The sequence below is a fragment of the Durio zibethinus genome, chromosome 2 (assembly GCF_047325235.1).
Source record: "Durio zibethinus cultivar Kanyao isolate XHJ-2024 chromosome 2, ASM4732523v1, whole genome shotgun sequence".
NCBI lineage: Eukaryota > Viridiplantae > Streptophyta > Magnoliopsida > Malvales > Malvaceae > Durio > Durio zibethinus.
In genome coordinates, this window is record NC_143163.1 from 38265459 (window position 1) to 38287167 (window position 21709).

The 21709-nt window shown below is 34.7% G+C and overlaps 2 protein-coding genes, 4 non-coding genes and 1 pseudogene across 11 annotated transcripts; 5 read left to right on the plus strand and 2 right to left on the minus strand.

The window, feature by feature from the left end:
• The first annotated feature begins 7 nt into the window (after nucleotides 1–7).
• On the plus strand, nucleotides 8–81 carry TRNAN-GUU (transfer RNA asparagine (anticodon GUU)). Its single transcript has one exon. It is a non-coding gene; the product is annotated as a tRNA-Asn (tRNA).
• An 878-nt stretch (nucleotides 82–959) lies between these two features.
• Nucleotides 960–1033, plus strand: TRNAN-GUU (transfer RNA asparagine (anticodon GUU)). The gene has a single exon. It is a non-coding gene; the product is annotated as a tRNA-Asn (tRNA).
• Nucleotides 1034–1131: 98 nt separating this feature from the next.
• On the plus strand, nucleotides 1132–11553 carry LOC111317743 (protein root UVB sensitive 3-like; annotated as a pseudogene). Its single transcript, XR_016333690.1, has 23 exons — nucleotides 1132–1365; nucleotides 1453–1510; nucleotides 1750–1809; nucleotides 1909–1947; nucleotides 2060–2122; nucleotides 4446–4502; nucleotides 4603–4674; nucleotides 5072–5174; nucleotides 5387–5483; nucleotides 5552–5635; nucleotides 6067–6215; nucleotides 6319–6371; nucleotides 6918–6980; nucleotides 7134–7190; nucleotides 7291–7354; nucleotides 7447–7496; nucleotides 8059–8179; nucleotides 8634–8756; nucleotides 9046–9086; nucleotides 9182–9369; nucleotides 9991–10334; nucleotides 10474–10559; nucleotides 11259–11553. The product of XR_016333690.1 is annotated as a protein root UVB sensitive 3-like (transcript).
• On the plus strand, nucleotides 3181–3254 carry TRNAN-GUU (transfer RNA asparagine (anticodon GUU)). Its single transcript has one exon. It is a non-coding gene; the product is annotated as a tRNA-Asn (tRNA).
• TRNAN-GUU (transfer RNA asparagine (anticodon GUU)) lies at nucleotides 5815–5888 on the plus strand. Its single transcript has one exon. It is a non-coding gene; the product is annotated as a tRNA-Asn (tRNA).
• A 1102-nt stretch (nucleotides 11554–12655) lies between the features above and the next one.
• On the minus strand, nucleotides 12656–13999 carry LOC111317594 (F-box/kelch-repeat protein At1g15670-like). Its single transcript, XM_022920028.2, has one exon. It carries the CDS (start codon nucleotides 13932–13934, stop codon nucleotides 12891–12893), a length of 1044 nt encoding a protein of 347 aa, XP_022775763.2. The 5' UTR covers nucleotides 13935–13999; the 3' UTR covers nucleotides 12656–12890.
• A 3147-nt stretch (nucleotides 14000–17146) lies between these two features.
• LOC111317595 (ureide permease 1-like) lies at nucleotides 17147–21364 on the minus strand. Of its 5 annotated transcripts, XM_089755847.1 has the most exons (10): nucleotides 21083–21315; nucleotides 20388–20544; nucleotides 19926–20228; nucleotides 19664–19802; nucleotides 19412–19568; nucleotides 18675–18718; nucleotides 18502–18599; nucleotides 18108–18284; nucleotides 17910–18009; nucleotides 17147–17708 (listed from the first exon to the last, which is right to left on the minus strand). In XM_089755847.1, exons 2-10 carry the CDS (start codon nucleotides 20388–20390, stop codon nucleotides 17620–17622), a joined length of 1110 nt encoding a protein of 369 aa, XP_089611973.1. In that variant the 5' UTR covers nucleotides 20391–20544; nucleotides 21083–21315; the 3' UTR covers nucleotides 17147–17619. The 5 variants fall into 5 exon arrangements, with proteins under 5 accessions (XP_089611973.1, XP_089611969.1, XP_089611983.1 ...); XM_089755855.1 differs by lacking the exon at nucleotides 20388–20544 and having other exon boundaries at nucleotides 17174–17708; nucleotides 21083–21364; XM_089755850.1 differs by lacking the exon at nucleotides 21083–21315 and having other exon boundaries at nucleotides 17483–17708; nucleotides 18150–18284; nucleotides 20388–20514.
• Between the last annotated feature and the right edge of the window lie 345 nt (nucleotides 21365–21709).

Here is a 21709-nt window from a genome sequence, read left to right on the forward strand (position 1 = left end):
TCAAGCAGCTGGAATAGCTCAGTTGGTCAGAGCGTGTGGCTGTTAACCACAAGGTCGGAGGTTCAAACCCTCCTTCTAGCGTTTTTCGATTTTCCTTTTTTTGTCGTTTCCCATCTCTGAAATTCACGATGCAAAATAAAAGATATATATAGTAAATAAATAAAGCAACGACCATGTTTCATCGACAAAAGACAGAAGCAGACCCAAATCACAACTTCACAACTACTTATGTTTGAGAAGTAAATAAATGAAAACCCATCAACATAAACTAGAGGAGTTGGGAATGGTCGATTGAAGCCTCGAAAAAGACACAGGAGCAACTCATAATCCAAGAATGGAACGGGTCTTCTTTGACCAAGCTTTGCAAAACTGCCACTATCACTCTCTCTTCTTCTCTGCAAGTCCACATGTCTTTCTTTCACCTTTCAACTCTTTTCATTGATTTTCTCTTTCTCTTTCTCTTTTTTGTTTGCTGAGTCTTTCAGTTTCATGAAAAATTGATAAAACAATCTGTTTTCTTTTACATCTTCTTTGGATGCCCAAACATGAAAAAGAGTTATTAATTTCTAAGTAGTAATGTTTTTTCTTTTTCGGTTTCGTTTGAAGTCTTAATGTCAGCTTCAATGCAGGGTTTCCCAGGCAGTGTGATACCAGATTATGTCCCTTTTCAAGTATGGGACTTTTTGCAGGTAAAAAGAAAAAACATTGATGAGCAGTTGGGCACTACTTAACTTTGTAATCTTTACTGGCTAAAATTTCAATCTTTTTTGTTACATTGCATTTGTAAGGACTTTCAACGTACATAAGAACAATGCTTTCTACCCAAGTAAGGGTCAATTCAATTGATATCGGTCTTTTTCTGAATGCAGTGTTCTGCTAGATGTACATGGATCCGATCCATTTGGTTCTTTGTTATATTATTTAGTATATAATCCCTTTCCTAGACCATTTTTCAAGCAGCTGGAATAGCTCAGTTGGCTAGAGCGTGTGGCTGTTAACCACAAGGTCGGAGGTTCAAGCCCTCCTTCTAGCGTTTCTCGTTTTTCCATTTTCTTTTGTTTCCCATCTCTGAAATTCACGATGCAAAATAAAAAAATAGTAAATAAATAAAACAACGACCATGTTTCATTGATAGAAGACCGAAGACAGAAGAAGCTGACCCAGATCACTTCACAACGACTTATGTTTTGGGAAGTAAAAAAATAAAAACCCATAAACATAAACTAGAAAGAGTCTGGCATGGTCGATGGAAGCCTCAAAAAAGACAGAGGAGTAACTCATAATCGAAGAATGGAAGGAGTCTTCTTCGACCAAGCTTTTCAAAACTGCCACTATCACTCCCTCTCCTTCTCTACAAATTCACAGGTCTTTCTTTCACCTTTCAACTCTTTTCATTGACTTTCTCTTTCTCTTTCTCTTTCTCTTTTTTTTTTTTTTATTTGGTTGAAACAGATCAGTTAATCGTTTCAACCCTGTTTGTAGACGATTCCTCGATGCATTTGTCCCCGAGGCAAGTTTTCTTTTTTCTATTTGTTTCCACCATTTGGTGTAATTAGAAAAAGTAAAAATCAAATATTTTTTTGTTTGTTCAGTCTTTCAGTTTGATGAAAAATTGATAAAACAATCTGTTTTCTTTTACATCTTCTTTCTTTTTTGGATACCCAAACATGAAAAAGAGTTATTAATTTCAAGTAGTGATGTTCTTTTTGTTTGGTTTCTTTTGAAGTCTTAATGTCAGCTTTAATGCAGCGTTTCACAGGCAGTGTGACTCCAGATTATGTCCCTTTTCAAGAATGAGACTCTTTGCAGGTAAAAAGAAAAAACATTGACGGGCGGTCGGGCACTACTTAACTTAGTAATCCTTAATGATTAAAGTTTCAATCTTTTTTGGTTACATTACATTTGTAGGGACTTTCAACATACATAAGAACAATGCTTTCTACCCAAGTAAGGGTCAAATTCAATTGATATTGGTCTTCTTCTGAATTGCGTATAGACTATAGACTCTTTGTTGCTCATTTCTGTATTTGTTTGTTGTTTACTTCAACTTCTTTCGCAGGCTCTTTTGAGTGCTATTGGAGTTGGCCAGAAATCAGCGACTATTATCGGTGCAACTTTTCAGGTAGAATTGGCATCCCATATACATTTCTATATCAATCTTTCCCCTATTACTATACCGGATTTGTGATAGTTGGGACTTTTATGGAATCCTATATGAGTGGAATCCTATATGGTTAATGGCTCCTATATTCCATATTTGAGCTAGAAATCCTGTATTAAGATGAATCATATTAAACTTTCCCTCTGTGTGATTAATGCCTTGACTTGCATTATTCTAAACTCTTGAAAGAACAACCTACAAGTTAGAATTCGGTTTTGAGATTATTAGTGGTTTTATTATCTCCTGAATTTTTTAACTTCAAATAACAACTAAGGCTTCCGTGCACATTGCCGGAATGTTGATGGATCTTCTTTCTCCTTTGTTTCCTTCAGCTTTTATTTTCATTGTTTGCTTAGGGAGCTTGTCAAGATCATTCAGTAAGTTTTCAAATTCCTTGCATCTAAGGAACCACTAAGTATGCTTAGACATGTTACTTATCAGTTTTTATGCGGCACATTTGGTTTTTGCAATAGTCAGTTTACTACCTATGAAGTTTCATGTTATTGTGTAAAAAGTAAAACAATTTCTGTTATGGAGGAGGCTAAATTTTAACTTCTAATTCTGTGTTTTCCTACATTGTTTCTCTATCTAGCTGGTGTTGCCAGTGGAGCAACCAGAGCTGCTTTGACACAGCATTTTGCCCTCCAAAATAATGCAGCAGATATATCTGCCAAGGTGCCTCTAAATTGATTTCTCAAGGGTAGTTCTAGAGAGATTTTTTGGTCTTCAGTTAGGGCTTTGGTTTGAGAATTGGAGTCTTGGGGTTGTTTTGGTTGTTGGCTTGGTTTTAAGGCGAAAACTGAAGGTTGGAGGAAAGAGTAAAGAGTTGGGATTTCAGTTGTGGAGGAAGAGGAGAAAAGTCTATGGGGGATTGAAGACACTGCTTTTCTCCACATTTCTGCGTAAAACTGCAAAGAACGCAGTGTTCTGCTGCTGTTGATGGATGGATCATGGATCCGATGCTTCGTACTGTTATATTATTTAGCATATAAGCATTTTCTTACCCTATTTCTCAAGCAGCTGGAATAGCTCAGTTGGTTAGAGCGTGTGGCTGTTAACCACAAGGTCGGAGGTTCAAGCCCTCCTTCTAGCGTTTCTCGTTTTTCTTTTTTCTTTTGTTTCCCATCTCTGAAATTCACGATGCAAAATAAAAAAATAGTAAATAATATAAAACAACGACCATGTTTCATTGACAGAAGACAGAAGAAGCTGACACAGATCACTTCAAAACTACTTATGTTTGAGAAGTAAAAAAATTAAAACCCATAAACATAAACTAGAAGACACAGGAGCAACTCATAATCGAAGAATGGAACGGGTCTTCTTCAACCAGGCTTTTCAAAACTGCCACTATCACTCTCTCTCCTTCTCTACAATTCAACAGGTCTTTATGTCACCTTTCAACTCTTTTCATTGATTTTCTCTTTCTCTTTTTTTTTACCAATTTTTTTGTTTTTATTTGGTTGAAACAGATCAGTTAATCGTTTCAGCCATGTCTGTTGACGCTTCCTCGATGCATTTGTCCCCGAGGCAAGTTTTCTTCTTTCTATTTGTTTCCACCATTTGGTATAATTAGAAAAAGTAAAAATCAAAATTTTTTTGTTTGTTGAGTCTTTCTGTTTCATAAAACAATCTGTTTTCTTTTAAATCTTCTTTCTTTTTTGGATAACCAAACATGAAAAAGAGTTATTAATTTCAAGAAGTAATGTTCTTTTTGTTTGGTTTCGTTTGAAGTCTTAATGTCAGCTTGAGTGGAGGGTTTCCCAGGAATTGTGACTCCAGATTATGTCCCTTTTCAAGTATGGGACTCTTTGCAGGCAAAAAAAAAAAAAATGATGCGCAGTTGGTCGCTACTTAACTTACTAATCCTTACAGATTAAAGTTTCAATCCTTTTTTGGTTTACATTACATTTGTAGGGACTTTCAACGTACATAATAACAATGCTTTCTACCCAAGTAAGGGTCAAATTCAATTGATATTGGTCTTCTTCTGAATTGTGTATAGGGTATAGACTCTATGTTGATCATTTCTACATTTGTTTTTTGTTTACTTTAACTTCTTTCGTAGGATCTTTTGAATGCTATTGGAGTTGAGGAGAAATCAGCGACTATTATTGGTGTCACTTTTCAGGTAGAATTGGCATCCCATATACATTTCTATATCAATCTTTCCCCTAGTATTATACCTGATTTGTGATAGTTGGGACATTTATGGAATCCTATATGAGTTGAAGTGAGTTTTAGGCCTTCTGATAATAAGTTTTGATTATTGTAATTCTTGTAGTGGTTCTTGAGAGATCTAACAGGAATGCTTGGAGGCATATTGTTCACATTTTATCAAGTTTGCTCTCTTAGACTTCCTTGATTTTATTTTTCTTCTTTACCAAAACAGTCTTTTCAAGTTCACATTAAGACCCTGACACCTTAATGCTTTTCTTTAGTGCTCAAATCTTGATAGCAATGCTAAAATGTGGCATTTGGTTGCAGATCTCATGAATGATTTAGGTATGTCAGTGTTTCTTCTATAGAAATTTCATTACAGCATAATAGAATTACTGCAGATCTATGACCTTTCTCTCTCCCCCTACATGTATGCATTTACATGGGTGAAAATATATGCACATGGAATGAGGATAGTACACACATAAGTGTGGAGGCTGCTCTGATTCTTGTGCTCTGGATATAGCTTGTTGCTATAAGTTTCGTTGGGTACTGGCTCTTATATTCCATATTCGAGCAAGAAATCCTGTATTAAGGTGAATCATATTAAACTTTCCCTCTGTGTGATTGATGCTTTGACTTGCCTTATTCTAAACTCTTGAAAGAACAACCTACAAGTTAGAATTCGGTTTTGAGATTATTAGTGGTTTTATTATCTCCTGAATTTTTTAACTTCAAATAACAACTAAGGCTTCCGTGTTCATTGCCGGAATGTTGATGAATCTTCTTTCTCCTTTGTTTCCTTCAGCTTTTATTTTCATTGTTTGCTTAGGGAGCTTGTCAAGATCATTCAGTAAGTTTCCAAATTCCTTGCATCTAAGGAACCACTAAGTCTGCTTAGACATGTTACTTATCAGGTTTTATGCGGCACATTTGGTTTTTGCAATAGTCAGTTTACTACCTATGAAGTTTCTTGTTATTGTGTAAAAAGAAAAACAATTTCTGTTATGGAGGCTAAGTTTTAACTTCTAATTCTGTGTTTTCCTACATTGTTTCTCTATCTAGCTGGTGTCGCCAGTGGAGCAACCAGAGCTGCTTTGACACAGCATTTTGCCCTCCAAAATAATGCAGCAGATATATCTGCAAAGGTGCCTCTAAATTGATTTCTCAAGGGTGGTTTCTAGAGAGAATTTTTGGTCTTCAGTTACGGCTTTAGTTTGAGAATTGAAGTCTTGAGGTTGTTTTGGTTGTTGGCTTGGTTTTAAGGCGAAAACTGAAGGTTGGAGGAAAGAGTAAAGAGTTGGGATTTAAGTTGTAGAGGAAGAGAAGAAAAGTCTATGGGGGATTGAAGACACTGCTTTTCTTCACATTTCTGCGTAAAACTGCAAAGAATGCAGTGTTCTGCTGCTGTTGATGGATGGATCATGGATCCGATCCATCGCACTGTTATATTATTTAGCATATAAGCTCTTTCTTACCCCAATCACAACGCAGCTGGAATAGCTCAGTTGGCTAGAGCGTGTGGCTGTTAACCACAAGGTCGGAGGTTCAAGCCCTCCTTCTAGCGTTTCTCGTTTTTCCTTTTTCTTTTGTGTCCCATCTCTGAAATTCACGATGCAAAATAAAAAAATAGTAAATAATATAAAACAACGACCATGTTTCATTGACAGAAGACAGAAGACAGAAGAAGCTGACCCAGATCACTTCACAACTACTTATGTTTGAGAAGTAAAAAAATAAAAACCCATAAACATAAACCAGAAGAGTTGGGCGTGGTCGATGGAAGCCTCAAAAAAGACACAGAAGCAACTCATAATTGAAGAATGGAACAGGTCTTCTTCTACCAAGCTTTTCAAAACTGCCACTGTCACTCTCTCTCCTTCTCTACAAATCCGTAAGTCTTTCTTTCACCTTTCAACTCTTTTCATTGATTTTCTATTTCTCTTTCTCATTTTTTTTACCTTTTTTTTTGTTTTTATTTGGTTGAAATATATCAGTTAATCGTTTCAACCATGTTTGGAGACGATTCCTCGATGCATTTGTCCCCGCGGCAAGTTTTCTTCTTTCTATTTGTTTCCACCATTTGCTGTTATTAGAAAAGTAAAAATCAAATTTTTTTGTTTGTTGGGTCTTTCAGTTTCATGAAAATTTGATAATACAATCTGTTTTCTTTTACATCTTCTTTCTTTTTTGGATATCCAAACATGAAAAAGAGTTATTAATTTCAAGAAGTAATTTTCTTTTTGTTTGGTTTCGTTTGAAGTCTTAATGTCAGCTTCAACTCAGGGTTTCCCTGGCAGTGTGACTCCAGATTCTGTCCCTTTTCAAGTATGAAACTCTTTGCCGGTTAAAAGGAAAAACATTGATGGCAAGTTGGGCACTACTTAACTTAGTAATCCTTACTGATTAAAGTTTCAATCTTTTTCGGTTACATTACATTTGTAGGGACTTTCAACATACATGAGAACAATGCTTTCTACCCAAGTAAAGGTCAAATTCAATTGATATTAGTCTTCTTCTGAATTGCATATAGCGTATAGACTCTATGTTGATCATTTCTGTATTTGTTTGTTGTTTACTTTAACTTCTTTCGCAGGCTCTTTTGAGTGCTATTGGAGTTGGTGAGAAATCATTGACTATTATTGGTGCAACTTTTCAGGTAGAATTGGCACCCCATATGCATTTCTATATCAATCTTTCCCCTATTACTATTCCTGATTTATGATAGTTGGGACTTTTATGGAATCCTATATGAGTTGAAGTGAGTTTTCAGCCTTCTGATAATAAATTTTGATTATTGTAATTCTTGCAGTGGTTCTTGAGAGATTTAACAGGAATGCTTGGAGGCATATTATTCACATTTTATCAGGTTTGCTCATTTAGACTTCCTTGATTTTATTTTTCTTCTTTACCAAAACTGTCTTTTCAAGTTCACATTGAGACTCTGACACCTTAATGCTTTTCTTTAGGGCTCAAATCTTGATAGCAATGCTAAAATGTGGCGTTTGGTTGCAGATCTCATGAATGATTTAGGTATGTCAGTGTTTCTTCTAGAGAAATGTCTTGCAGCATAATAGAATGACTGCAGATCTTCGACTGACCTTTCTCTCTCCCCCTACATGTAGGCATTTACATGGGTGAAAATCTATGCACATGGAAAGAGGATAGTACACATGTAAGTGTGGAGGCTGCTCTGATTATTGTGCTCTGGTTAAAGCTTGTTGCTATAAGTTTTGTTCGTTAATGGCTCTTATATTCCATATTTGAGCTAGAAATCCTGTATTAAGGTAGGAGGCCACGACCAATTGTGGAACCTTGCCTGGAATTTGACTATAATAACCTCTACTAACTGGGAAATCAATTAAGATGAAACTTGGTGGGCTTGCAAATGCAGGAGAACTAGAGATACTTACTCAATTGGGCTTGAATTATAGAACTAGACATCTCATGCCGTTCAGTTGCTGCCAGTGAGACTTAAAGTCAAAGCATCTTGCCAACATTACACCACATAGAAACTAGCTCTCCTTTCTCAAGATTATATTTATGTAATATTATTATGTAAAATCTATTTGATGGTCAGACATCAAAAACCAATTTTCTTTGAATTCCATTGTATATTGAAACAAGGGCAGTAGTGACCAAACTTTTATGCTGTTATGACTTACCTTTTATTTTCTTTCTCTAACTGCAAAACTAATTTGATGATTTGCGCATTTGATTGTTAAGCTTTCATGCAGTTCTTGTTTTCTTTTTCCTTGTGCATAGCAAATTACAAAGCTGTCCAGTGCCTTGCTTTAGATTCACTTAACTTTGAGAGCAGCTCAATTCTTCTACAACATTTCATGGAAACTGGCCAAGGTAATAACCAGCACCCATCACTATTATTCTCTTTAGGCCGATTTTTAGTGAATTATGGTCCTGGATTTAACTGTCATGGAAAACTGTTTATCATTTTTAGCCAGCAATACACAATCAAGATGATGCTACTCTATACATTTACAAAGGCAAAGTCAAGGTGTTTTGAGTGAATTCTATGTATTTTTCTTTCTGACAAAACTAATTTACTCTGTAGAAGCACCACAATCTTGAAAACTTTTTAATAATATCATCCAAAGTAATGTTGCACAAGCTTGATTGTTAACAATGTCAGGTGGGCTATTTAGCAAGAATACAACATCTAGTGTATTGCTTCTATAAGCTCAATATGAATTATGTTTTCTCTTTTCAGCATATTTCGAAATTCTTAATGATTTCAAGTGCCATCGTATTTTTATAAGTGGATATTAATGTGTATTCCTGAATACATTTTCAGTTCTCCCTCCTAAACAGGCCTCTACATGTTTTGCCCTTATGGACTACTTTAAGGTTGTCAAAGAGTGCTAAGCTCCTGCACATGGACTACTTTAAGGGTTTCCTCTCTTGATCACTTAGAAATGTGAATATTTAAGTTTATTTAATGGTAGACAACAAGGGTTGCCTAACATCCACATTGTCTTGATAGCAGCAATGTTTTGATAGTGCTTCAGCAGTAACTGCCAGAGGCACATGAAAAAAAATTAAATTGCTGCTTTGCATGTCTTTTGAGTTCATGAGTTATCGTGATAACTTGATCTTGATGCATCTTGATAAAAATCAGCTTTCAACCAGCTCCTTCAAGATTTCTGCTCATAATCATTTTTATAATTCTGTATGCTACTGACAAGTGTAATGATAATCTCAAACAGGGCCAACCTTCTGAATTCAGCTGGATCGTTTTACATGAAAGGTTGAACTTTTACTCATTGTTTGTAATTACTTCCCTTTTATTTATATTAACATTCTCACTCATTCTAGCCATATTATTACTATTGGTCTATCTAGCAAAGTATTTACTGGTGGAGAGGAAGGGAATCATCAGTGCAATCGTGCACAAAGATTCAACAGCTGCAGATATCTTGAAGTCGTATATTCATGCACTTGTTATGGCCAACCTTATGGATGAAAACAGATCTCTACATTTGGAGAGCCAATCATGGATGAATAAGCAGTATGAAATTTTTGTTCAGAAGGTATGGCTATGAAGTTTGTCCTTAAATTCAAATAGTTTTTCAAGGAACACTTACATGGATCTGACTGTAGGAAATGTTTTTTCTTTTCTTTTCTTTTCTTTTTTTCATTTGCATTAGCTGGTAAGTTAGATGCCCCAAACGTTTTTTCAACCTCCATTGGCCTTTGTTAGCCATAATATAGAAACAGAAAGTTGGTTGACTTTGCAAAGATGAAATGATATTGAAAAGCAATGAGCAAAGTTTATGGGGAACCAAACTTTATGAAATATCAGCACTTTGTGCATTGTTTGAAAAGCATCTTCAGTACTTGGGACAATCAACACACCTTGTTGTGTATATTGGGCTCTGTCTCAGATGCATCAGCGTCTATATCTGGCAGGCCATACCCCCCTGCCATTTTAGATGAATAGGTTTTTTTCACTAAATGGAAAAATGAAATGCTTATCTATGTGTATTATGACCATTAATAATTAGTTGATGGATAAATAAAGGAGCTAACTCGTGTATAGACTAGTTTTTTCCTTGTGATAGTAAGGTTGTGTTGTTTCTTCCATTTCTGGTGGACTCTTTTTCTCAGTCAAGATACATCAACTCTCTTTGTAATTTCTTTTCCTTTTGCAGCTAAAGTCATCAGGTTGGAAAACTGAAAGGCTTCTCTCTCCCTCAATCATGTGCAAGGCACACTGGCACTGTGAGTCATGGGATGAAAAATCTGACTAGGTATCGTCAGTCTAACTCATGAGAATGGTTAGAAGACATGTCATTGATGTTTTTCCTATTGGAGAAAAATGAAATTCACGGATGGTACCTAAAATCTAATAGACAGAACTCAGTTTGAGATATCTGCATCACCTTCTCATCCACTGCTTCCATGGTGTAAACAAGATAAGCTGGTTTAAACTGAGATAAGGTCTGAGATGTAATCCAGCAAAGAAAGTTTCAGATCCAATCACAGGAAGTTGAGGGTATGAGTTGGACACTCAAAAATCACATAATTATTTTGCTTTGTGTATTTTATATTACCAAAGTCCCACCATTTATTGGAACTTATTTTGGGTTTTGCTTATGATCGAACATATATATTATCAATTTTGAATCACTTAGTCAAGTTGAGCTGCCTGCAAAACTACAGATGAGGATTCCATGGATGAGCTTTTCTGAATGCTACATAAACCAGAAACACTCATCAGGTATTTCTTTTTTTTTTTCTTTTTATCAACTCATTAGGTATTTCTTAAATATTATCCTTTTGTTATGTGGAAACTGGAAACTGAATATAGGAAGTATACGAGAAGAGTGAAAAAAGTGCATTATGAGCATAATATTTTCCTTTTTAACTTGTAATAATCTTTGAAACATGTAGCTGCATGGTAGCTTATAAACATAAAAACAAACATTATACTGGATCCCCTCTTCACTCGAAGGGGTTTTTCTTCAAATTGACCCCCAATAAAAAATTCTATGAATTTCTTCACAAGGGTGAAGGCAGCCACATGGTAGCTTAATACTGCCGGCGGCCACCCTTCTCATAAAGCTTGCTTCTTGCTTTTGTAAAAATCCAGAAGATGTATATGGAGAAGGGCATCCTTGTGACTTGAAAAGAATCCTGTGTTTTCCTTGAGTGGCTGAATGGTTCACACTTCACACCATTCAAGTCTCTTGAAAGAGGATCAGGTAGATGAGTAATTTCTTGTTGTCGGGGAACCATTAATAGATTTTTCATTCCAAAAGTAAGGTCTATCACTTTGAAATGATGGTTGTCGAAAAGGTTGATGTCCTTGTCATGAATCTTGAAAAGAGAGAGTTTTTGTTGGGATCAAACTCTGTTATGTCGTCTTGCTCTTGCACATTTTATTGGTTTGATTCTTACCAAGTCAAAATGTTGACAGAAATTGATGCAATTTAGAGCGAGACATGACAGAAACTACTTCACTGCTGTATAAACCTCCAGATTTCTGATCTCTGCCCCCACATCATTCTGGCACTAGTATTACTAAGCACTGATTCATGGCCATCCATCGCCCAAGCATGGTTACTGTATTTGTAAAATTTTTGACTATGGAACAGAGAATTTATGAGGTCATTTTTCACTGATTGAAATAAGACGAGAGGTGGAGCACCACCGAAAGATTTTCCCCTTGTTTAAGAAATATCACACTGAAGAGTACAAGCAACTTTTCTTGATGGCTATAAGAATTGACTGATTAACCTACATTAGAAGTGTAAGGATAAGCTCAGCACTTGATACAAAAGCCTAAACTGAAATTCACCTGTGAAAGTTGAGTAAAAGTGGGTCTTTCAGATGTGTGCTCCCCTATCTGATGATTAAGGCAGCCAAGAGATTTATTATTATATAACCAAGGTATAATCAAGGTAAGAGTGTTAAGGTGTGGCACCTCCTTTGCTCTCGACCAGATACATCTTCAATAAACTAGAGACGTAATCCTCTATGTTGAAAGGGTAATCAAAGAAGGAATGCCTGAACATCCTGCAAACATAAAAACATTTTGGACTTTCAAATTCTAGCATCTGGTATTGTCCGTGACCAAGTTGCTGACCAATAGTATGAAATCTATAGTATAGTTGCAGGAAAGAAGGCTTACGGCAAAGAATTAAAGAGAGCTGACATTCTAGACATGAGTAACCCTTTTACAGACCCAGATTTTGATAATTCAAAGCCATATGTTAAGAATCTTTGAAAGATAACCTTAGATCCAAAGTCAAACACTTTAGTCTTAGGTATTTTTCAAGGTTACATGACATCACACTGAAGCTAGCATACAAGAATATTAGAGCTGTATCAGGTGGCTGCATTAAAAGGAGTGGAAATATTTCTGCATAACTATATATGCTGGCTTCAACTTCCAACTATCAGTTTTATAAAAAAGGATGTATTTACGAGATGAAAGCAGATTCATTTGAACGCATTCTGTTCTAAAATTTTGCAAGTTTTCTTTTTACTTGTCCCCGTCCAAGTGTCGGAAAAATATTTTTAAAAAAAAGTAACTCAGTAGGTCCCCACTCCCCAGAAATCAATGCCCTTTATTTGAAAACTGGTCACATCTGAGCTAAAATGGTTTGCTGAGATGTAAATAATAACGTAGCGGACAACAACTTCATATCATTAGCATCATGTGGCATGATTGAAAGAACATGTCAATTTTACAGTGGCAAACATAATCATGGAGTTGGATTCAGCTGGGGTGACCAAGGCACTGAGAAACCAGCTTGTTACATGATATTTTCAGATAAATCTTGCTTTCTTACACGAAGAAGAAAAATCAACTGAGGAAAATTTCAATTTTCATTGCTTTAACAGACAATCAGCATTAACTTCTACATCCCAACCCAAATATGCTGCAAATATGTGTAAATATTCATATATTTATAATAATTATGCATCAAATTCGAATAATCTAAAAAAAAGCAGCCTTTTCTACATTGAAAATTACAACAAAACTACCTATAAACTTTTTCTCTTTTTTTTTCTTTAATATAGCTTATGCTAAGAATTTAGTGGATCAGATTTCCACACAGCAGCCTGATTGGACAAACCCAGAAAACTCATCAGGCACGCTGATTTTCTCCAATTTACCATTTTGGCCTTCCTTCATTTTCACCATGTAAAACCCATGCGATGTACCTTGATACTTCGACCCGGTAACCAAGACCCGCCCTCCAAGGGTTATCCCGCATGCTCCGACCCCAACGGCCGCGTCTAGCTCTGCCCAATCGAACAATTTCCCGTCCTTCCCAATCCCGACACTTGATCTCGGGCATCGACCGTGTTCCCAAACCCCTTCGACCCTCCTCCATTGACCCGACTTTAACCCGTATACATCAGCACTCCCGTCAAATTGACCTTGACTCTCCGTCCGGTATCCACTCACAACCCAGAACTCGTCTTCCCCAATCACCACACCTTCACACTCGTCTCGCTCTTGACTCATCTCCCCCAACTGAGTCCACTCGTCCTTTCTCATATCATAAACCCACGCGGTTTTTGATGCGTTCTTGTTCTCGTCATGCCCGCCAGCAATATAGACCCGACCCGAACATGCTCCGATTGCAAAGAACGATCTTTTTGACGGCATGTCCTTTCCTTGTCTCCATTGCTGAGTCATGAAATCGTAGATAAAAACGTCAGTAACAGGGTCGTAACTCACCGGGTCCCACCCGCCCATCACCACAAGCTTCCTCTCGCAACTTGCTAATTGACAGAACAAAGGCAACCCATTTGGGTACCTGGGAACTGGTGGGAGTCCATCCCAACTCCGACTCACCGAGTCAAAAACAGCAATTCCATAACTCGGCGACTCACTCGGTTTTTTAGGTCCATTCACGATTCCACTACTAAAGGCTTGAACCAAGCAAGCGACTTTTTGGCTGTACCCTAATTTTTTGCGGAGGATATAGAAGTCTTGGCTTTGGAGCAAATCTCGCCATCGGTGACAAACTCGGGAGGCGAGTCTGTGAACTGTGTAAGGTAACCGAGTTAAGCACTCAAGACCGAGTTCATCGGGCAAACCCGGAACCAACTCAGTTGAAAACTCGAAACTTCCCATATCTCAAGTTTCTAGAAGGTTTTGTTTTTGTTAAAAGCCATGGAAGCATTGGAAACAAAGCTTCCACCCATCGCTTACTTATAAACAGACGTTGGATAACGGAAATGACCATGGTTATTTGTTCGAATGACACGTGTACGTTTCACAGACTTCAATCCAACTTAAGCCTATATTTTGACTGGTTGTTATGACAAAGCGGATAAAAGCAGAGCAAAAGATGACACGTGGCATACTGTTACGGTAACTAATGCTAGTGGGGCCCACTAATCATCCGATACCTTTTGCCTGATTGATAAAGTGCATGAGATAGTGACACGTGGTCATAACGGGATAAACGTCCCTTGTGTTTGCTGACGTGACTCGAGACGAATTTATCTGTCCTTATCATTTTGCATACTTGTTTTAAGATATTATTAATTCATTGATCATGTCAAAATTTTTAGACAAATATAATTATTAATTAAAATTAAATTTAAGATCTATCAATTCATAAAAATTTCAATTAAATCATGGTACAAAAAATAAATGTTAAACATTTAATATTTTTCAAAATAATTTTTTTTTCACAAACATTTTAATAAATTGTCTTGTCTGCTTTTATTTTATTTTCCTTTTTGGTAAAGGCCTTGACAAAAACGATAATCGACAAAATACCGACCAGATGTGAACTCTAGCCCTTTCAATAGACTAGCTAACGATGGCAAAGACATGCCAAATTTCCAGACTTTTAAGATAAAACTTAGAGGGCGGACTTATCTTTGGATCATACCTTTATATTTAGTGATTTATATATTTATATTATATAAAATATTAAAATTTATGTATTTATATTGTATGTTATATAAAAATTATTTTTTTTATTTTTATTTTTTTGTTTTATATTGAGTTTTATGAAATTTAAAAATTTTTGGTTTTAATATATTTAATATTAAAATTAATTTTTTTACAAAATTAAATTTTCATGATTTTAAATATTAAAAAATAAAATAATTTTAAAATATAACAGAGTAAGAGTTTTAGATGTTTAAAAAAAACAAAATATAATTTTGAAATATCCAAAAAATAAAAGATAAATAAAAAAAAGGATAGAATAAATACATTATATAATTTATATCGATACGAATATATAAAATATATATTTTTTGTTAAATATATGTAATTATTATTAAAATTTTAAATCGTATCATATATATATTTTCATATCATATTCACATCGTATTATTATATTATATTTTATATTATTAAATTTAGATTAAGTGATATATTATTATAATTAACCATCAACTAACATAATCCATATTTAAAAATTATAAATTTTAAAAAAATTATATACATAATATTTTTTACTTAAAATAAATATTATTAAAATAAAAAACTTAGAGTTAAATTAAAATTTTTAAACTTAATACTGTATCAACTCAAATTTAATTGATTATATTTTTAATAACATATAGTAAAATAAATATAAAATAATTTACATTATGCTATGGAATGTTTGAAATAGATAGGGAATTGGAGATATAGACAACCCCATTCATATGATGACTAAAAAATCAATGCCAAGTGGTGTAGTGACACCAACTTGCTGGAATCTATTTGTTTCTTTTTCTATCTTTTCCTTATCTCAACATGTGATGTGAAGGTCTTTTGTTGTTTTCTTTTGCAAACAACTAGTCTTCACATTATTGTTGTCGTGTTAGTGACTTTTCATTGTGTCTGAATAATCCATGAAATAATACAATTGTGAATAGGAAAAAAAAAAAAAAGGGTTTAATTTTATAGATCGTTGCAAAATTACCCATAAAAGAATCTCGTAAAAAATAATTGGATGGCAGTTAAAGGTGTGTCAAAAAGTAATTGTTAAAGAATTTAATAAAATTATGATACAGTAAATCTCATTGCACCATAATAAACATAATATTTTTTGTCTCCCATTTTGTTTTTAAATGTATTAAAATTTCTTATTTTTTGTATTTTAAAATTATTTTTTATGATTTTTTTTTTACTTTTTAACATTAAAAATCATAAAATTTTAATTTTATAAAAAAAAATTTAATTTTAAAATTTAAACTTTGTAAAAATCAATACATCTTAAATATTTAAATCCAAGGGAGCATGTGCCTTTTTAATTATTATCATTAATTTGATTTAAATATAACAATAACCTTTTTATTTATTATCATTGATTTTAAATTGAACATTTCATTTTAAAATTTAATAAAATTTACTCCGGTGACCTAAACCTCACCCCAAAGTCAACTTTTGCCATATGTTTTTTTAATAAATCTAATAATTTGTGTCATTATATCATATAAAATATTATATTTATATTATATTTTATATAAAATTTATATATTTTAATTTATATTAATATAAAAATATAAAATATAATTTTTTAATTTTACTAAATTTATTTATAATTTTTTAAAAAATTTAAATTATATTATTTTTTTATTTTATTATGTTTTAAATTATCAAATTTATTTTTAAGTGTCGTAATTTTGCAAGCCAACCATTTGATATTGACTAAAAGCAAATGTCATTGACACAAGAAAAAAAAGAAAATCCCTAAAGCCACCGCCTTTTTTCTCCATTTGGGGCCAATGTCCCACTTTGCTTTTAAAAGGTGTTGGAGTCCTTTTATTAATGAAAATGACAAAAGATGCACAATCCACCATATGATCCTTAGTCAATTGGGTTGCTTTTCAATTGTTCTTCTAGAAGCATTGTACTGGTGAGGTGGTGGGGGGCATGACTGGCTGAAAAGCCTGAAACAATCTTCTTTTTTTTTTGGCTTTCAATTTCAGCACACTCCATTCTACAATTACAACCAAAGACAAACATCCATTCCCACATAGTTGAAGGGATTTCTTTTGCATGCCATATAAAGTTAAATAGTTTATATAGATTGGGTTCTGACCATTACTTTTATTGACTAATTAATTACTAATTAATCAATTTTAATCCAATTTAACATTAATTACTTGGGTTTAATTTGGATTTTGTCACTAGTTTCTTATTCCAAAATTCTTATAGAGCATACTGGATATTAACCGTTTCATATAATCATTACTAAAAAGTTCAAATCTTATCGATTATAATTTTTTTTTTATCTTAAAATGTGATATTTTTATATAAAAAATTTTAATGAGACGAAAAAATCATCTTATATCTTTATACATATAAAAATTCATAGGCTTCCATACTATTTTAAGATTTGAATTCTAGATTTTCGTATTAGAATCCCAAAATCTAATTGCTAGAGTCAGAATGTCATATTGGAAATGGCAGTAGTTTCTAAAATGACATGATAAATTTTACAGACATTTTTTCATCCCATCCCTCTTTTCACCAGCTCTTCAATCTTCATTACCAATGCCCCTTGTCTGCTTTTGGTTTTGTTTTATTTTATTTTATTTTCCTACCACCAGCCACAAGGAAGACTCTACTTGAAAGATTTGGAAGCATCTGCTAAGCAATTTCTTGACGTGCATAAGCATCAGAGCCAATCAAATGCTGCATTGGTTAACATTTTTGACTTGTTCATCAATTATTTCATCAAGCCATGAATTATGCAATCTCCATAGGAGAACTTTATTTCATCAATCAGATGCTGCAAACTCATTTTCGATGCCCTGATGATGCCATAAGAACTGCAACAGCTACAATGAACATAAACAACATGCTAACAAGCAATATATATGTTCTTCGAGACGATCTTCTGTATTCTCCGAACAAAAGTATGCCCCAAAACGTGCTCACAAGTGGAAGTGCCTGATATCACCAGCAAATCTAGATGAATTAAGCAATTTAAGATAAAGTAAACATACCATGAGCACATCTGTTAATCAATAACCTCATAAAAGTAGTAAGGTAGCAACAATGGCCATGATCGTAGATTTTCTTATGCTATGAATGAAGAATTGAAGATCAATGTCACGTATTTTTTTGGTCTTAAAGATGGACTAAAAGTACCTGAACTGCATCTGCTGCTGCATATCCTGCTGCTTGACCTCCCATGAACTGGAGACCATTCCCAAACCCACACAGAAACCCAGCCAAAAAGGCCCAGCCTCTGCCATTCCAATCACTGAGATAAGCCTTAAATGATGATCTAGGCAAGTTTAATACAGGACGGTAGAGGAAAGTGATATTTAGGATGAGGGCAATTACAAAGCAAGAGATTGAAAAGTAAAAAAATGCAGTATAGACAACCAACTTAGGAACCCCTTCCTTCAAAGTGTGCCATTGATCATTTGTAGCCAAGTTGAATGCTGGTGAGAAGAGGGAAAAGCAAACACCAGCAAAGAAAGTTATCACCAACCCAATAAAAGTGCTCTTCCCAAACACCTGTGAAGAGAATCAAACCAATTGTTAGAGACAGATTGATATCTGATGTAAAATATCCAAGGCATAATGCTCTGTGCACTTTAGCTTCCCTAGAGTTCTCTTGAATAGCTGTCGAATCGTTAGCTTTCCAGATTACTAAATAAAACAGCTAGAAGAGAGGATCACATATTTCGCAGTTCTAGACCCCTGAAGGATCCAAGAAAGTAAAACCTCCAACCTTAATCGCTCTCCTGTTCTCTAGCTCTATAAGGAAGTTAGCAGTTCCTGCCTTTGCCTTCTCTGTAATGCCATTCCCCTTCTCCAGATTCATTAATTCTGTTCACTAATAGAAAGAGTCTTAGAAAAAGAAGTGAGCAGTAAGTAACAAGGTAAGATAATAGAGCTTTGTACCCTCATTTGTAATTGCCTCTTCTGATGTGGAGGTATATCCAGCCCTGGAAAAAAGAACAATTTTGTGGAGCAACAAGAATATAATTAGCAGCTTATACATAGAACTAAAGATTTTAAACATGACAAAGTATCGTATATGGTTTTTTGACGTTAGCACTTACAGGAGTAGGAAAGGGCAATTGAATTCTACTTCTGGTGAGAGTCAAGTAATAGGATTAAATGAAGTATCTAATATTTGGAGATGACACAGTAAAAGGCTAGCATTTGAGTGAAACAACCTACAGAATTAACATATTCTACTTTGAGCACACTTCAGTGGCGTACATCTTCTAGACTACAAAATCTCTAGCAGAGCATAACAATGGTGCACCCTAAGATGCATATCATCAATGCCGGTCCTTTATTCTAGTGCCATGACAGAAAACCTCAGCTTATCTCGTAATCAAAATATCATTATGATCCTGCTGCAGCCGTTTCTGCGGGGTGAGCTTTTTTAACGCAGGAACTTTGCAGTCTTTAATTAATGAATCATAGGGGACAGAAGTTCGTTGCTGTAAGTTTAAGCATACAAGCAAATGACATGGGTTAAAAAGCATCTGATACTTGCAAAAGCAAACCCAAGTGCCGGTTTTATAGATACAGAAAAGCTATCGAACTGGCTTTGCAAGCCGGGACTAGTTCTTATGATTAATCTTCATTAATCACATTAAGATATTTATTGAGAAGAAGAGGCATACTCTATTTTAAGTTTGTTAAGCTTTGCTTTATTATCTGCAGCATTGGACGAGTGGACGGCTGATCCAAGACAAACAGCTATCAAGAAGCAACCGACACCAGGGAAAAGAATTTCAGCTCTATTGATTTTGTCATCTAAGAAGTAATTCAAGGTTGTGCCTGTTCAATCAAAACAAAGTAACTAAAATTAAGAAATAAAAATCAAGTTTTGTTACAATACAATAACAACTTATGCATGCATAGAACACTCAAACCTATAACAACAGTAATGCTTGCAGTGATCACTTCTGTCACTGACAAACCAACGAAAGCCCAAGCATACTGTGTAGATAAATTTCCAAGGCTGAGAACCACTCCACCAGCCATTGCGAACAAAACAGAAGGCCAATTATCCTGCATTATCACCACTGAAGATTCATATCCATATCTAGGTAATATATCTATTTTGAAAGTACTTTTTTATTTTATTGCCACATTTATAATCTCAATTCCACCCTGAATATGGAGAAAACCCACCTGAGATAGTTGAGCAATAAAGTTTGGTTGTTCAGCAGTGCTCTTGCCAATCTCACCGAATGTTAAAGCTATAATTATAGCAGCCAAGAGGTTTGTCAAAGTATAATCAAGATAAGTATGTTGAGGAAGACGACCTCGTCTTTCTAGTAGTGTCATAATAGCAGGCCATGTGCCCAAAAAGAACAGAGCCAGCAGCATGCAGGCTATGGCACCTCCTTTGCTTTCCACCAGATACATTTTCAAACCAGCATAAATAAGTCTCTCAGTTGGGACAGAGATCAAGGATGCACTGCTGGGACAATCCTGCTATAAGAAGAAGTCTTAGCGTCCAATCTATCTTTCATTTGATCAAATTTAGTAAATTTTCTGGCCTGTTGAGCCCTTTATGGACATTCCACAAAATTAAGGAAACACGCTTTCATCTCTTAAAAACACATCGGTTTCCAAAATTCCATTACACACCATAGTGAGGCTCCAAGCAGCAGGCAATGGGCGTCCAATCAAGCTAACAATTATTGGAAAACAAGAAGACTTCAATCTAGGCAGAAACACAGAACAGATGTAGAGAGAGGACAGTCCATGCACTATTGAGTAGATTGGCCACCTCGAAAATGACTGGCTGGGAGCTCATATTTCAGAAAGGTAAGGCAACAAAATTCCCAGAAAACCAGACAAGAAAACCCAATGTAAGGAAGGAAATGATATAGAGAATAAGCAAGAAACATACAGCAAAGCAAGCATAGCCTGAGGCAAAAACAGATCCAGAACAAGAATTCAAGTCAACGGAACCAAAAAAAAAAAAAAAACCCCATAGCAAAATCAAATTGCCAACAGTATGAACATCATATTTCTTCTAAACTACTCACTCTCCATATGCAAGTCACCATATGCAAATAGTAGAGCAAAGCAAAGAAAAAAAAATCCAAAACATAGGCAACCTAAAAGCTAAAGCGTACAAAAAGAAGTAATCAAAAGGAAGAAAAACGGTTGTTACTTGGCATACTCGGTTACCCACCACCAAAAGCAAACGTAAATACATGAAATAAACTAAAGTAATAAAGAAAGCCAGTAGGCCACACATATGACATAACCACACATCACAATCAGAAAAACAATGATCCAAAAGTTTTGGAAAGTATGAACTGCGAAGCTTTTACCTTTGCCAGATTAATGTTCAGAAGCTTTCAGAGAACTGATAAAAACAAAGCTGCAACCATTCCAGATTGAGGGAGGACTTGGAAAAGAAACAAACAATTTAGAAAGGGGAAAGGCCTTTTAGTCAAAAAAGGGGGTGATGTCTTAACCTAGAATCTTGGGAAGAGATTCTTTTGGATTCAAACTCAGTTAGCAAAACCTTGGATTATTGCACGTTGGTTTTGATTGCTTGCTTGATCGGCTTAGTTATAGGTACTTCAAGTCCATATATGCCGTGAGATATTAATGTTATTGTTTGAAATGTTGCATAAAATATGATCATGCGTTGAATAATTGGCAGGTTGTCCTGGCCCATGCATGGTTGAATTAGAATATGGAGTAATAAAATATACTCCATCTAACAATAATTATGACATTTAAACACTTAATTGTTTTTTATATATAGACTACTAATAAAAATGATTGTGAACATGAAATAATTTCTATTAGCATGTGAGTGCCAGCTCTAACAAAGTATAGATGCCAAAATTGCATACAATAAAATAAGTATAATTTAATTAATTCGAACCAAGTTAAAGCTTAACATTATTTTTTTTCTTTCTCTTGAAGAAAAAAAGGAAAAATTTAAG

Bases quoted from the DNA above. Each gene is read 5' to 3' on its own strand.
- LOC111317594 (XM_022920028.2), bottom strand. From the start codon at position 13,934: ATGGGAAGTTTCGAGTTTTCAACTGAGTTGGTTCCGGGTTTGCCCGAT.
- LOC111317595 (XM_089755857.1), bottom strand. The intron at 19,569-19,663 runs GTTTGAGTGTTC...TTGATTGAACAG, and splicing joins AAGCATTACTGTTGTTATAG to GCACAACCTTGAATTACTTC. The intron at 18,285-18,501 runs GTTGGAGGTTTT...TTCTCTTCACAG, and splicing joins AGAACAGGAGAGCGATTAAG to GTGTTTGGGAAGAGCACTTT.